Source organism: Macrosteles quadrilineatus, unplaced genomic scaffold (assembly GCF_028750875.1).
Source record: "Macrosteles quadrilineatus isolate MER2022 unplaced genomic scaffold, UCM_ALF_1.0 Scaffold_2__2_contigs__length_208266976, whole genome shotgun sequence".
In the NCBI taxonomy this organism is placed as follows: domain Eukaryota; kingdom Metazoa; phylum Arthropoda; class Insecta; order Hemiptera; family Cicadellidae; genus Macrosteles; species Macrosteles quadrilineatus.
This window is the reverse complement of record NW_026542595.1, coordinates 110,258,241-110,272,825: the sequence shown is the minus strand read 5'-3', so window position 1 is coordinate 110,272,825 and position 14,585 is coordinate 110,258,241. Positions and strand designations below refer to the sequence as shown.

The window sequence follows — 14,585 nt, the reverse complement described above, 5'->3', positions numbered from 1 at the left end:
TCTTAAACTAAACTTTTAGGAGGAGAAACAGGTTACAAAATAACTTCTGCTGGTTATAGAAATCGAGCTTCTGAAATTTTAAATGAGGCTAATAATGTCTTTTCACATGATTGTTTATTTAGGTTGGGTACAATACTAAATAATTTTTTTCTGTTCGATTGTTGTAAAGCTGGGTTTTCCTAGGCGCGGAAGCGGAGAGAGGAACGCGGAGAGCGGAAAATAGATTAACATCCGTTGTTCCGCTCCACCCCTAGGAAAACAGTATCATTAAATTGCCTAAGACAAGTGGAGTCCGCTCTCCGTGGTACTCTCTCCGCGCCTAGGAAAACCCGGCTTAAGATTTAAAAAAAATTATGAAACCATTTTTTTACATATAGACAAAAAAGTAACACCATCTATTACAGAGCTATTTTACATTACATGAAACTGTTTTAACAGGCAGAATATTTTAAATCAATTTCTCATTGTGGGAGAAGTGATATCAAAACAGTACAAATTCTCATTGCTATTAGACCCATAATTTGTTTTCTACGCAAAATCTACACATGTTAGTACTGTGAATCAACAAGTCGTGTAGCCTAATTTTTACTGTCAAAGACTGGCAAGATTTCAACCCAAGAAAGCGCCTATCACTAAAACAGCCTAACCAAAGTACTTAGAAGAAACAACACCACCTCCTTGAAGTTCAACGTCAAACAGAATATTAACAATATTTAAACATGAACTTTAATAAGATAAAGATAACAGTGAGGCAACTCAGATATAAGCTTTCACAAAAAAATAGATTGTTAAAATGATTCAACAATTGTTATATAACTATGAAGTAATCATAATTATCTCAAAGCCAAACCTAGTCCTAGATAGATTAACATTTTTACATTTCACCCACACCATTTTATTCTCTAAACATGCCGATATATGAAGAAGATAAGAAAAACAAAATTATTAAGACAAAAGAATTTAATATTAAAGCATGGTTTTGCATAGGTTTGGTGACAAAACTTGGGATTAAAGGCATTTCAATTTATTACCGGTACCATACTTTTTCCCCTTTAGAAGAATCTCCAAACAGGAGGAGTAATAGATCAGCAAATATTCATCAAAACAATCCGAGAAAGTTCTCGTTTTTAGGAATCAAAGTGAATTTTCTTAAAGGATTGGCAGCAAATTTCATCCAATTGGATTGTAATAATAATTTATTTAAAAAATGATTCAAACACATTTTCTTCATAGGAATCATTTTATAGCTCTCCTCCATAGCCTATGGAGATTTCATCAAATTCTCCTGAAAAGGGGAATTGTCACGAATTTCCATTGTAGGGTAGTAGCTAGAAATTTACTCTTTTAACCATGGCAGATTCTCCTTGTAACATGCAAGTTTAAAGACATTTTTCTAGACAATCTGTTCAACTATTCACAAATAGGTAGGCCTACTTAAAGAAACTACTAATTATTATGTATTAAACCATTTTAAAAAGCAATTTCTCAGCCTCAAAGCATTACTCTTCTTTTCTCCGCTTTCAGAATTTAAATTTTGTGACGCAGCAATTAATAGAACATGTTTACTTTGAGCTGATTGCAAGATTGACACCAATCATTTGGTCACTTACAATTAAATCCTTGATTGGTTTAAGACGCAGACTAATTGTTTCCTCATTAAGTAGCTGTTTCAATTTCCAATTACCTCTGGGTTTCCCTTACGATATTTAGGCACATGCTCTCTAATAGTTCAAGGTTCTGTGTGGGACTTAATTGCCAATCGTTGGTAATTAATTCAGATTTCTAGTTAGACAGACTTTCCATCCAATGCCACAATTTAGTGCAAGTAGACAAATTGTCGCGGCTTGTTTTAATAAAGTGGACGCATTTAGTGCAAGTAGACAAATTGTCGCGGCTTGTTTTAATAAAGTGGACGCGTTATTTTAGTCATTTAGAAAGTTGTTTAAGTTTATTTACTTGCTCTAAAATCATCATGCCTTTAACTTGAAGTGACGACAATAATGTTCCCGTGACCGGAGCCTATGAATAATTTTCCACAATCACAATAATTAACTTAAAAGCGATACCTAATGTTTCAATGACCACAGGGCATGAACAAGAATACAAGAGGAACAACATGAATGTCCACAAAACCATGAGAAAAGGTCACTATATTACCGCGATAACATTGCAACCGATTAGGCGATGGCAGGGCCGAATTAAGCAAGAAGACAAATTAACCGAGGTCTAATTAGCAAAGTTCTACTGTACTGCATGTAGATTTGCACTCTCCCTAAGAGAAAAAAAGGTACAGAGGAAACCTGTCTGTGTAACTTGTTTGATATGCTACAACCGTGCGCTTTCATCTCTAGTAGGTAGGTATTGCAGAGCAGAAAATAGCCCGAGTGGCGAGCACTGTGAGGAAATTCTCATCGCACAGGGTCTTCCTCCAGCGCGAGCATTGTAAATTAGTACATGAAGGCAAAGGGGCGGTGTTGGACTTTGCCCTGCACACCAGCGACTAGTGCTAACAAAAGACAATACTTAAATGTGCCATTGAATTTTTGCTCTGTACCGGTACCTACCTTACTCCTCTGTAGGCCCTAGCTCTCCTTAACTTACTCAACCACACTCAAAAAGTTCCGGTTCCGTCAGGGCCGATTTAGGTACCGAATAGGCACGTGCTTAGGGCGCGAGGCAATTGGCTTTTTCGGGGGGCGCCAAAAAGTGGAAAGTAAAATATTGGGTGATTGTATTTGCTTACGATCGCGTTAAATTTCTGATAATCCCTCGCGGCCGTGTAGACATCGTAATCTCTTCCGTGATTGTGGAAAAATTCTACTATTTTCCACGGTCGTGTAGACATAATTATCGTCTTCCATGACCGCGGTAATAAATGAACATATCACACGGTCGTGAGGAGATTCATCGTCTAACCGTGAATGTGGCAAAATTCTTATCTTTTCCCATGGTCGTGTGGACATCTATTATCGTCTTGCACGATTGCGGTCAAATTCTGATCACCCCTCGTGGCGGTGAACACATCGCTACATCGTCCCTCACGGTCTTATGGACATAGTAATCGCCTCCAGCGATTGTGGCAAAATGGTTATCTTCTCCCCCGGTTTGTGGAGATCATCATCGTCTTCCGCAAATGAAGCAAATTTCTCATCTTTTTCCATTGTCTTTTGGAAATTTATCGTGTTGCGCGATCACAGCATTATTAATTCTGATCATCCCTCGCGGCCGTGTGGAAATCATTGTACATCATCCTCAGTCATGTAGATATTGTAATCGCCTCCCACGGTCGTGAAGCCATTGTAATCGGCCCCTGCAATTGCGGCGAAATGTTATTCGTATCCCGCAATCCTGTGGATATCATCATCGTCTTCCGCGATCTCGGCAGAATTCTTGCTGTTTCCCAAGTCCGTGTGGACATTATCGTCATCTTCTGTGATCGCGGAAATATTCAAATCACCCCTCGCGGCTCCGTATAGATATCATTATCGTCTTCTGCGATCGCGGAAAATTCTAATCATCCCTTGTATCCGTGTGTAGACATATTATCAGTCTCGGATACGTCACTGTTGTCATGCTCGATTGCAGTAAATTGGAAATTCTAGGTAGAAATACAAAATTCATGCTTCCCGGATTGCCCGGTCAGTGGATAACCTGTTATATATAATGCAAGGGGCGCTACTGTTTGTTGTGCTTAGGGCGCTGACAGGGTCAAAAACAGGCCTGAGTTCCGTATAAGTCAAAACCTAAGATAAGCTAAGTTATTCTGACAACCTAGGAACAAATCAAATAAGTTTTTAACTTAGGCCAATCTAGGCTTTTAGAACATTGATTATAGTTTCGACAATTTGATTTATAATTTAATACCGTTAGGCCCAGACTTTGTTGGTTTGATGATCGCAAGGCCTAGTAAACAATAACTTAAGTTACCTCTGTATTTAAGACCACCTTTCATTTATGGGGATAAGTAGTTTTTGTAAATAATTCATTTAATATAAGTTGGTCTTTTCTAGTTCTTAAAATTCACTAATTCATAGGCTACGAGTATATTTTCCCCCATGTTTTGGAAATACTGTAGTCCTAGGCTGGGCCTAATTTAAAAAATAGGCTAGGCTAGTTAATTTTTGTTTACCTTTACGTCTTCCAAATGGTCCTGCAAAAGTTGTGTTCTTGCCGATTATGTTGTCATCGATGTATTTGATGAGTTTAGTAGAGTCTTCTTTCTTCACAAGGGTTTGGGACTTCAATTTACTACTCTTTATGGCATAGTCTTCAGGTAAGGCATAAAACTTTCTACTGCCGAAACTTTTCTTAACAGCTGACATTATTACACAAGAACGGCGTGGCATTCATTCACAATTAATTTACACAATATTCTAATAGAAAAAGAAACTAGGGTAAAATTATTAGCCCAGAAGGGCGTAATCTCATGTAAACAGATAACCCAACCTCAAAATGAGTTCTCTGATTATCACAAAAAAACTCAAAGGCGTTTAATATGACACAACACAACACTACTTGAGTTTATTCACTTCCACACTGCTTTCTGCTACAAACGCTAGCGCAGCTGAACGCGTCACGGAACGAACTGGAATCTTGGAAACTCGGAACACCGAACTGAATTCTTTTCTCTAGCAGTATTACCAACTGCCGTTGCATCGTTTCGCTCAGCATAATTTCCCATCAACACTTAAAAAATCCCTCTCAAATCATCTATACCTTGCATAGCAGTATACTTTATTTAGTTATTATATTATACATCTCCCACAATTATTCTATGTAAAATCTAGTCTTTAGCATTGACAAAAAAGATTATAAATAGATATTGATATCAAAGATTAGTTTCAGTTTCTTATGTGATCAGAAAATTCAAATCAATGAATGTACTAAAGTGTTTTGTTTAGTAACTCAGGGGCGCGGTTTTTCTAGTAAACAAATCATACTAGTTGTCAAAAAGTGCACCTGAGCTGGAAGCCTATAGATTCAAGTCCCCTTCAGCTACGTGATATTGAGCAGATAAATGGATGGGCATCGCCATAAGCTCATGGTTCACAATTGCCTCCGGAATTCTAAATGTCAAAACTAAGAAAAGGTCTCCAAGACAAAAAATCTCAATTTTGGATCAAAAGTGTAATTAATCTGTCTATTCAGGCCCCTTCGGCTCCACATGTGGTGCAGACCCTACTAGAACCGTACCTACTAGTAGGCTTCTGTTTTTGGAGGGGGGGGGGTCGGGTACAGAATACCCCCTCAAACTAAAATTCAGCCACGTAGCCCATGTTCATTTGGATACTTCAACAAGAAACATTCCATAAATAAACCTACCTCAACTATATCACAGAGGTACCTAGTTAGTATGAGAGCTAAAAAATGACATTTTCTTGTCGCAGGAAAGTAACAGTAGCTATATCACCAGGGATTTTTTTTTTATTTTCAAAATAGTGTTACTTAATAACATTAAATTAAAGGTGTATATTTTTTATTTGATTTTGTATAAAATTATAAAAATGTGTATGAGGCTGTGATATCAGTATAGCCAGCCTTGTATAAATAACAAGCTTTTTACTGTTGTTTATCATAGCAACCATTGGAAAGTCAAAGTAGCAAGCAGGCAAGCAGGTGGACTTATTGAGGATCATCTGCAGTTTAGTTGCCATAACAACCACACAAGAGTTGTTTATATTTTGTTTTGAAATGTCAAATTCGTAGCTAGCCAAACCGTTGAGAACAAAGTCTGATAATCAATAAAACCTCACAAATCCTCATTGAAAATCAGTTTGCTGTAGATCAAACAAAAACTTCTATCCACTGTACCTGGAACTTGTTTATCAAATTCAAAACTTCTTGTTTACAGTACCTACAATGCTTAACTTCCAAGTTACATTACCTCAAGATTTGAAAGAGGCAGCTAGAATTGAAAAAGCAAGACAGAATGAAGAAGAAAGAAAAGCAAGGATTTTCAATTCAAGACAGCGTTTGATTGGTGTTAGTAGTTTGGGTGTTCTTAATGTTGTTTTGCACCCCTCTTAACTTAATTTATTTTCACTTGTTTTGGGACTTTAATTGGAGACAAAAATAGTTGATTCCATCTTTGCTACTCCAAAGAAAAGAGTTCATTAGTTTTTTCTTCAAATTACTCCAAAATAATCTGTACTACCAGTGGTTGAGGTTTTAATTTTTAAATATGTTATAGGTAGATCTTGAAGGACTCAAGAAGCAGATAGAAGAAAAGAAAACACGGGAGGAGGAAGAGAGAAAAATAGAAGAAGCTTATGTAAAGAAACAAATTAGAGATAGTGAAATAGCAAAACGTCTGGAAAGTCAAATTGAAGAGGTAAGCATCATATGGGATCTAAAGTTTGAGACACACCATCTAAGGAAATATATATAAAACTCACAAATATCTTCAAGGCTTGATTTCTTAAAAGTTAAGTAACCCAAACTAAAACCAATCAAACTTACAATCTAGCTAAGAAATTTGTATCTTTATTCCCCCTTGTGTAGCATCTTGAGGGGATCTTATGAATTATCACAAGTTCTTGACTCTGGGATAACTCCAAGAAAATACCTTCATACTTTTTTGCATTGGACCATCTTAACCCTTTCCACTCGGATTAGTTGACCCCTTGTTGTCCCATACGCTTGCATTTATTGCCATGCAAAAAAACATGTTTTAAGTTTTGTGTACATATACTGACTAAAATAAATTATTTGTTGTACTTGAGGGCTTGATTCTTATTCAGCATAAAATTGTACACAAGTAAAACAAAATATCAAAATAAATATACCCATAAAATATTTTTTGTGTGGTCATAATATAAAAAAAAGCAAAATAAAATGTACAAAATATTTTTTAGGAGGCTTTTTAAAAAACGTTAACACATTTTCAGGATTTGTAAAACACTTTATCAACATTAGATATCTAGTTGCCAATTCAAATCAGCCATTACAAGAAGGATTAGGTGTATTTTTAATGAAAAAATGCATTTTCAAACTTAGATTTTTTGGTGATTTTGGTCGTCATGGTTACTATTTACACTTCTCTATTCTTTAATCCACAGCTGACTAAATAAACTTACAATTATTTTTCAAGCTACCAAAGACATGTAAAATGAATAAGGAAATCATAAAGTTTGTATTCAACACAAATTCAAAACATGCAAACACTATATAAAAGGGATTTATTAATAAAAAGCCGATGCTGAAAATGTCGCGGCGGCCGCGACATACGAGTGGAACGGTCAGACGTGAATGTCGCGGTAGCGGCGACATACGAGTGGAAAGGGTTAAACTGTCAATATTTGTTATTTGTAATCCTTGTATCGGTGTACTTGTACAAAGAAGTGCCATCCAAAGCCAAAGTATTCTCTAGCCAGAGTGTTCTCTTTCTGTGCAGAACAGACGCAGATTGAACGAGGATGTCAACGAGTTTCGCAAACAGTACCAACGGGCGGAAGATCGTAGAGAGTTTGACCTCTACGACCCTGACGGACTGAAGAAGAGTTTGCCCTGTCGTCTTCTCGATGATGACCCTCGTCTCAGTATTTCTTCAGCTCAGAAGTGTGTTTTGTATCTTTAGTGCAATTTTAATAAAATTTTACTTTGCGAATAACATTGGATGGCTTGAGGATCGTATTAAAATTAATCTGAGTGGGAATATTGGTTAAAACAGAGAATGGGCCCTTGGTCCTATTCTTGCGTTTGTTCATAATTAATTATTGCGGTGATTGGTCACTTTAAACTGCTGCCTCACTGAATCCACACTAGCTTAAAAAGCCAAATGGTGACAATTACATTTCCTTAGTGGTTTTTATCAAAATTTCTGTGTAATTGAATTAGGTAGTTTACATAAATCAGTCAACACTTTCAAATTTTATTAGTGTAGGCCTACTTTTGCCTTATTTTAAATTAGCGAGTTTTCAATCTCCGATAAATAAACAATTACCTACGGTATTTTATCAACATAGAAACTATTAACTCAAGGGAAATTAAATTAAACAACAGTTGTACCTACTAATTATCACTTTTTTAAAAGAATTTTTTTTTAATTGCAGTGCTAGATATATAAAAAAGTGTGATAAAGAACTTAGACACAGCATGGGAATTAACAGTAAAACATGAAATATCAATAGGAAACTTACACAATATATATTAACCTGGAGGACCCTTGACAAGTTATCATACAGTAGTTATTTATCGTTAAAATTACTATTATATCCAATATTACTTAATTTACTAATGCAAATTTATTATATTAGTTTGATATTTACCAGGTTTGAAGGGGAGGACCTCGCTACCGAGGCTCGTAAAAAGATACAAACCGAGCAACAGAAGGCGTGGCTCGAACAACAGATGTTGGAGCGATGTCGCGCCGACAAGGAGCGAGAAGAAGCTGAGAATGTTTACCACGAGGCACTAGTCGCACTAATCTTTTGGTGAATTACACTACAAAGCAATATTGTGAAATGGTATTAAAATCAAAAGTTTAGAACTAAATAATAGAAGATTTTAAAGCAACAATAAAACAAAAAGTTAGCTACATTAACAAAAGAGGAAAAAATTCTTTGGCGCAAATGATTTTCATATTCGCTTCTTCATCTATTTCCTCAAGTATTTACGTGACATTCGAGAGATAGGCCTAACACACAATCCTAAGCCTCACGCGAAAACATACAAGATGATTTATCAAACATTTTTACAACAACAATATTTAAGTCTCACAACCAACACAAATACACTAGTACAAAAATTGGAATGCATAAAGAAATTCTAGTTTGGGAACAAATAGTCTATGTACAAAAGCTCTGTTACAGTTCAAGCGTCTTCCCCTACATTTTTGATTGACTTCCATATATGTTTGAGGGAAAGCAACACAGGGATCATCACAGGCAGAAACAATGGTATGTAGACAGCGTATTTCTGATCGTCCGGAAAGTACAGAAGAGCCAGGAGCGACGGATGGCTGAAGGCGGTCTCTGCTGTCACGTAGGCTCTTCTCGCGGAGATGATGGCCTGCTGAAGATGACCTAGGGATAGCCGAGTAAGCGTAGTGGTGACTGAATCTACCGAAGTGTGAATAGCGTCTCCAACTTCTTCGTTATTCAATTCGTTATTCAAAGTCAATTACAAGTCTGGTTCAATTAAATGTATTGTCTACCTCAAAGTATATATGTGTCATCTGGTTCTCATAAATTAAATGTCTATTTGCAGTAGCAGTATCCTAAATCAATAGTACGCCAGCTTCACAAAAATGAGAAATTTACTTGCAGTATCCAATGTCAATGGTCCATTTGGTTCACATAAATAAGATGCCTATTTGCAGCATTCAAAGTCAATGATACGTCGGGTTCACTTAAACGAATTGTTTACTTGAAGTATACAAACTCAATGGTACATATCGTTCACATAAATAAATTGTCTACTTGCAGGATCCAAAGAAATGGTTAATTTGATTCCCATAAACGGAGTGCCGATTCGCAGTATATTAAGTCAATGTTACGTCTGGTTCACGTCAATTAGTCGACCGTTTAAAATTCCGGCTTTCTTTTAAAAACACCCTGTACTTCATAAAAATTTATGTAAATAAATGACAATGACCTTTATTTTGAGTTATGTTGAAATATTGAAACGCATGTGTGTAAATTAATATAAGGTGTATATCATATTTAAGCCTTTTTAATACTTAAACTGCTTATTGATTTTTCATGAACTCAGAATGTTGATAAGGAGCTAATTTTACCTTCCCCTTGCAACAACATAAAGAAAATATATTTGTGCCCCTGTTAGTCTGTTCTGGCTCTAACTTCATACATTTGCAGTTTTCTAAATCCAATATGAGGTCAGAGAGGTAAGAGGTTTTGTTCTTATATCATTTTTGTACTTGGGGATATATAATATATCCAGATTATATATCCTGACTTGGGGTCCTGTAAAAAGTTTGATTATCTATTAAACATTTTTTTTCTAACAGTCTTATATAACAATGTATGTATATTTGTAAATGTATTTCACATGACATAATTGCATATTGAATGTTTTAGATCTAAGTTGTGACGATTGTAAATACACTGAATTTTTGTGTTTCAATGACAATAAATCTTCTTGATTCTTGATATTATATATGATTCTAACTTAAATAATACGATTATTACCCAAACACACCTAGGTGTTAGGACATTGCCAATAAACTCGATAAAATTAAAAGCTCTAGGTGCTGAAGATGTATATGTAGAAATTATCAAATCTGTTAGCCCATATGGATAAGGAGTAATTACACAATCATCAAATATGAGCCTGGCCTCTGGGGTTTTTGCTAACAGTTGGAAGATTGCGTACGTGAAACCTTTGCCTAAAGCTGCTGCGCCAAAAACCAAACCGCAGGTAAGACCTATCTCTGTTTTACCTGCGATTTCAAAAATACTGCAGAAGATAGTAACGGAACAAATCGCTTTATTTCTAGATGAGTATCATATACTGTCTAAGCTACAGTCAGGGTTTATAAGAAACCACGAAACTTGTACTGCTGTGACTAATTTGTTTGCTGATACCTAGTCTTTGAAGCCAAAGAAAAAGGTCTCTATAGCATATTACCTATTCGACTATATTGAAAAATAAGTACGACAACGAATTTAACACAAAACTGCCTAATACAAAAGTTTACTTTATTAAAATTATTACATTTTTTTTAGAGTGTTTTGAAGTCGGTTGTATTTTTTACAAAAATAAATTATTTTATGATTTTTAGTGACTGTATATATTTATATATTAATTACTTGAGGTTTTTTGATAAGCAAAACTGTTTGAAACAATCAAAAGTTCCACAGAACAATCATTTTTTTTAAACTGCTTGAGTCACATGTTCAGGTTACATAATCAATGGGTATGAAAATACACAGTTTTAGATATTCCTTAAGAAAGAAAGAGTTGTCCATTACATTAGGCCTAATGAAAAACTAATTGTCTTTTCTAGATACATTGAAATGTCGGACATCATCGTTTCCTGCAATCGGTGTACTTCTACATTATAAAAAGAAATACAGTAACGGCTCAAGCCTTTTGGAACAATATGAAAGTTATTCCTCAGCCACCAGCACTAAAAAATCTCTCAAAAGTGGAAAATTGGTCGTTAACATGTATAGTCCCTTTGGAAAATATTATATGAAAGATTGGTTCAGCTAAAAGTGGTGTAAGTCATGTAGGGGGTTTTGTTTGCTCAAGATATAGCCTAGTCGAAATTGCAAATCATCTTCCTCTAGGACTTTCCGAAGCAGGCATAATAGTATTGATATGTTATAGTAACTGGGTAGAGAATATTAATAAACATTCCACATCTGCAAATGAAATATGTATATGAAAGATTGGTTCAGCTAAACGTGGTGCAAGCCATGTAGGTGGTTTTGTTTGATCAAGATATAGCCTAGTCGAAATTGCAAATCATCTTCCTCTAGGACTTTCCGAAGCAGGCATAATAGTATTGATATTATATAGTAACTGGGTAGAGAATATCAATAAACATTCCACATCTGCAAATGCATGTTTAGTAATTAAAATATTTAACACTTTTAAGACAATTGACGATTATGCACTGTCACACTTCTTAGGTCGTGTAAGGAATAATTGCATTTAATTTATATTTAGACCTGTTTTACGAATGCTTTGGTTTTCACAATGCACCTTTATTTGTCAATATCATACAGCTATTCACTGAAACATATATGTTTTTGTAAGTCAGAATATTCAATACTAAAAACAGAATTACTGTATACACAAATCAGGTCAAACGTTAAAATACATTTTTTATAGTAACCAAAACAAAATGCAATTTTCTCAATGTAATTCATTTAGGCTCCATGGCAAGAAATAGTTTATTGATCAATATGAAGCAACTGTTTCATGAAGAATTGTCTGTAGCTTCATTTAAATGGTTTCAACTAACAGCTGTAGGAATGTTATTATTATTTATTGCCTTCTCTACACAAATGTAAACAATCTGCACAAATGTAAACAAAATAAATGTTGAATATTTAAGGTTTTCAGAATTTTTTACCAAAACAAATATTATACTTAAACATAATATATAAGGTACCAAAAAGAAACTCTCCTGGTTATTTTGGTGGTGGAACCACACTGATCGGTAAAAGAATCAAAGAGAAATTGGTGAACATACATAGAAAAAAAAAAAAACATCGCCACAAACAAATTGAGAACCTCCTCCTTTTGTTGGTAGCGGGGAAGTCGGTTAACAAAAAACTAACATTTGGATTATGAGTTAAAATTCTGGTGACGCAATAACAACGATAAATATACAGAAAATCAAAACAAATTGAAGACTGGTACACAATCATCACATGTTTGATTTTCAGCGTGGGATGAATATAGATAAGTTCATATTTTATTTGGATTGTGGTCGAGTTTTGACCACTGGACGACATCAATTCTTATATTAAAGTACTTTACTCATTAAGGTACTTCAATAATACCTAAATGATAAATACCTTCTATTTAACTCAAATAAAACAATCTGGTATTAGGTATAGATGTATTTACTCAAAAACCTATTTCTATGATAATTTAGTCACGAAATCCAAATGTTTAGACCTATCTATAGATTATATCCGCTTGTTTGGATCATACAAGTCTAGATAGTATTTTTAAAATTTTAAATATGGTATTTTTTTTATTAAACCCATTATGCACTACAGACATTTTGCGTACAATTTACTTTGCTAACATACACTCTCATATTTGTTACGGAATAAAGATTTATGAGGGAACAAGTAATTGTAACCATAATCAAATTTTATATTTACAAATGAATGCTACAAGATGAAACCTTAACCTAAATTAATACTGTTTAAATTTTTTCCGAAAATAGGAGATGAAAAATAGTGGAAAAAAAGGCACTACGACTTATTTGCGTTGTGCATCACGAATATTATGTAGAAAAAATTTCGAAATTTCGTACATACAGCTTAAGAAGTTAAGACTAAATATTTTTCATAGTTTAGAAATTTTAAAACGTGAACTAATACTGTATTTCCTTAATATTGTTGTTGGAAGACGGCAATTGCTAAAATACTGTTCGCGTAAACTAATTCATTCACCTCATGGTGGTCATCTAAGTCGATTATTGGACAAACTAAAAGTCTTACGAAAAAATGTTTGGAACAAAAATTGAAGAACGTCTTATTATCTATACTTTTCTCGCTGAAAGTTTTCATCTGACCAAAAAATAAAAAAAATCCTCGCTCACTTACTTTTTCATGTTTACATTGAACAACCTTTTCATATTTTCCATTATTAAACATTAATCATCTGCACGAACTAAATTGTATTTATACAGGGTGTTGAAAATGTCTGGAACCAACATTATATCTGGTGAGTGGTTAAAGAAAAACAACTGATATTTTGTGTACGGATATACTATGGTTTTACCTATCTTTTGGTGCCTATGGTAAATGATACATCATTTTAAAGGCCATTTTTTTTTTAGTAAGAAGCCACAAGTTTCATCTCAAAAGGACAACCCTAGCGAAAATGGCGACTGTTTGAAGTTTTTGAAAATAATTGAAAGCTTAATTGGTATTTCTGTTAAAAATAAGTTTATTAAAACAACACAAACAATTTAGTTAAATTTTAAATCTTATTCAACACTTTAAAAGTCATTTTTCAGTTCACCACGTGATAAACTACTGTACTTCGTAACTGGCTTGTAATAGCATTATTAAAGGAAACAAATTCGGACCATTTAAATAGCAATGTTTTTAAATTTCAAACCGTCACCATTTTTGCTAGGGTGGTCCTTTTGAGATGAAACTTGTGGCTCCTTACTCAGAAGAAAATGGCCTTTAAAATGATGTATCATTTACCATAGGCTTCCATTAAAACTTTTTACTGCATCCTCCACAGGACGTTTCCTATAAGTGGGTTTTTTAAATTTCAAACAGTCGCCATTTTTGCTAGGGTGGTCCTTTTGAGATGAAACTTGTGGCTCCTTACTCAGAAAAAAATGGCCTTTAAAATGATGTATCATTTACTATAGGCTTCCATTACAACTTTTTACTGCATCCTCCACAGGACGTTCCCTATAAGTGGTAAAAAATTTCATAAGGCACCAAAAGATAGGTAAAACCATAGTATATCCGTACACAAAATATCAGTTGTTTTTCTTTAACCACTCACCAGATATAATGTTGGTTCCAGACATTTTCAACACCCTGTATAGTATTAAACATCAGTTTACGCAGAATTTAAATATGTAAATTTCATCCTCTCACTATTTGTATTACAATTTAGACGAACGTGCAAAGCGACAGGGAACGCACCACTTCGAATAATCTCGCCAACATCGGAAACTCTCTTCCAGCATGTGTGTGTGTAATGGGTGCGTGTGTGTGCGTACGTTATCGCTTCCTGCACAGACTGTACCCATTGTCACTTGGAGTTATGAAACTTGGTGTTATGAACCCTTGGAGTTATGAAACTTGGACTTGTGGTCCTTGCAAATCTGTACGTTTGGAGTTATGAAATTTTGTATTTTAATTTACTTGGTTTTATTTTAACTTGGACTTATGAATCTTGGAGTTATG

General features: G+C 34.6%; 2 protein-coding genes across 3 annotated transcripts in view; one reads left to right on the top strand and one right to left on the bottom strand.

Moving 5' to 3' along the window:
- The window catches only part of LOC128985628 (uncharacterized), a 140,643-nt gene extending 136,056 nt beyond the window's left edge, over nt 1-4,587 (bottom strand). For both annotated transcript variants that reach the window (XM_054405339.1, XM_054405340.1), the window contains exon 1: nt 4,130-4,587. In XM_054405339.1, the coding sequence (XP_054261314.1) occupies nt 4,130-4,346 (217 nt within the window). In that variant the 5' untranslated portion in view covers nt 4,347-4,587. The remainder of the gene's footprint in view (nt 1-4,129) is intronic.
- Nucleotides 4,588-5,642: 1,055 nt separating this feature from the next.
- LOC128986351 (RIB43A-like with coiled-coils protein 2) lies at nt 5,643-8,775 on the top strand. The gene is made up of 4 exons (XM_054406680.1): nt 5,643-5,982; nt 6,191-6,331; nt 7,394-7,557; nt 8,271-8,775. Exons 1-4 carry the CDS (start codon nt 5,860-5,862, stop codon nt 8,434-8,436), a joined length of 594 nt encoding a protein of 197 aa, XP_054262655.1. The 5' UTR covers nt 5,643-5,859; the 3' UTR covers nt 8,437-8,775.
- Nucleotides 8,776-14,585: the final 5,810 nt, after the last annotated feature.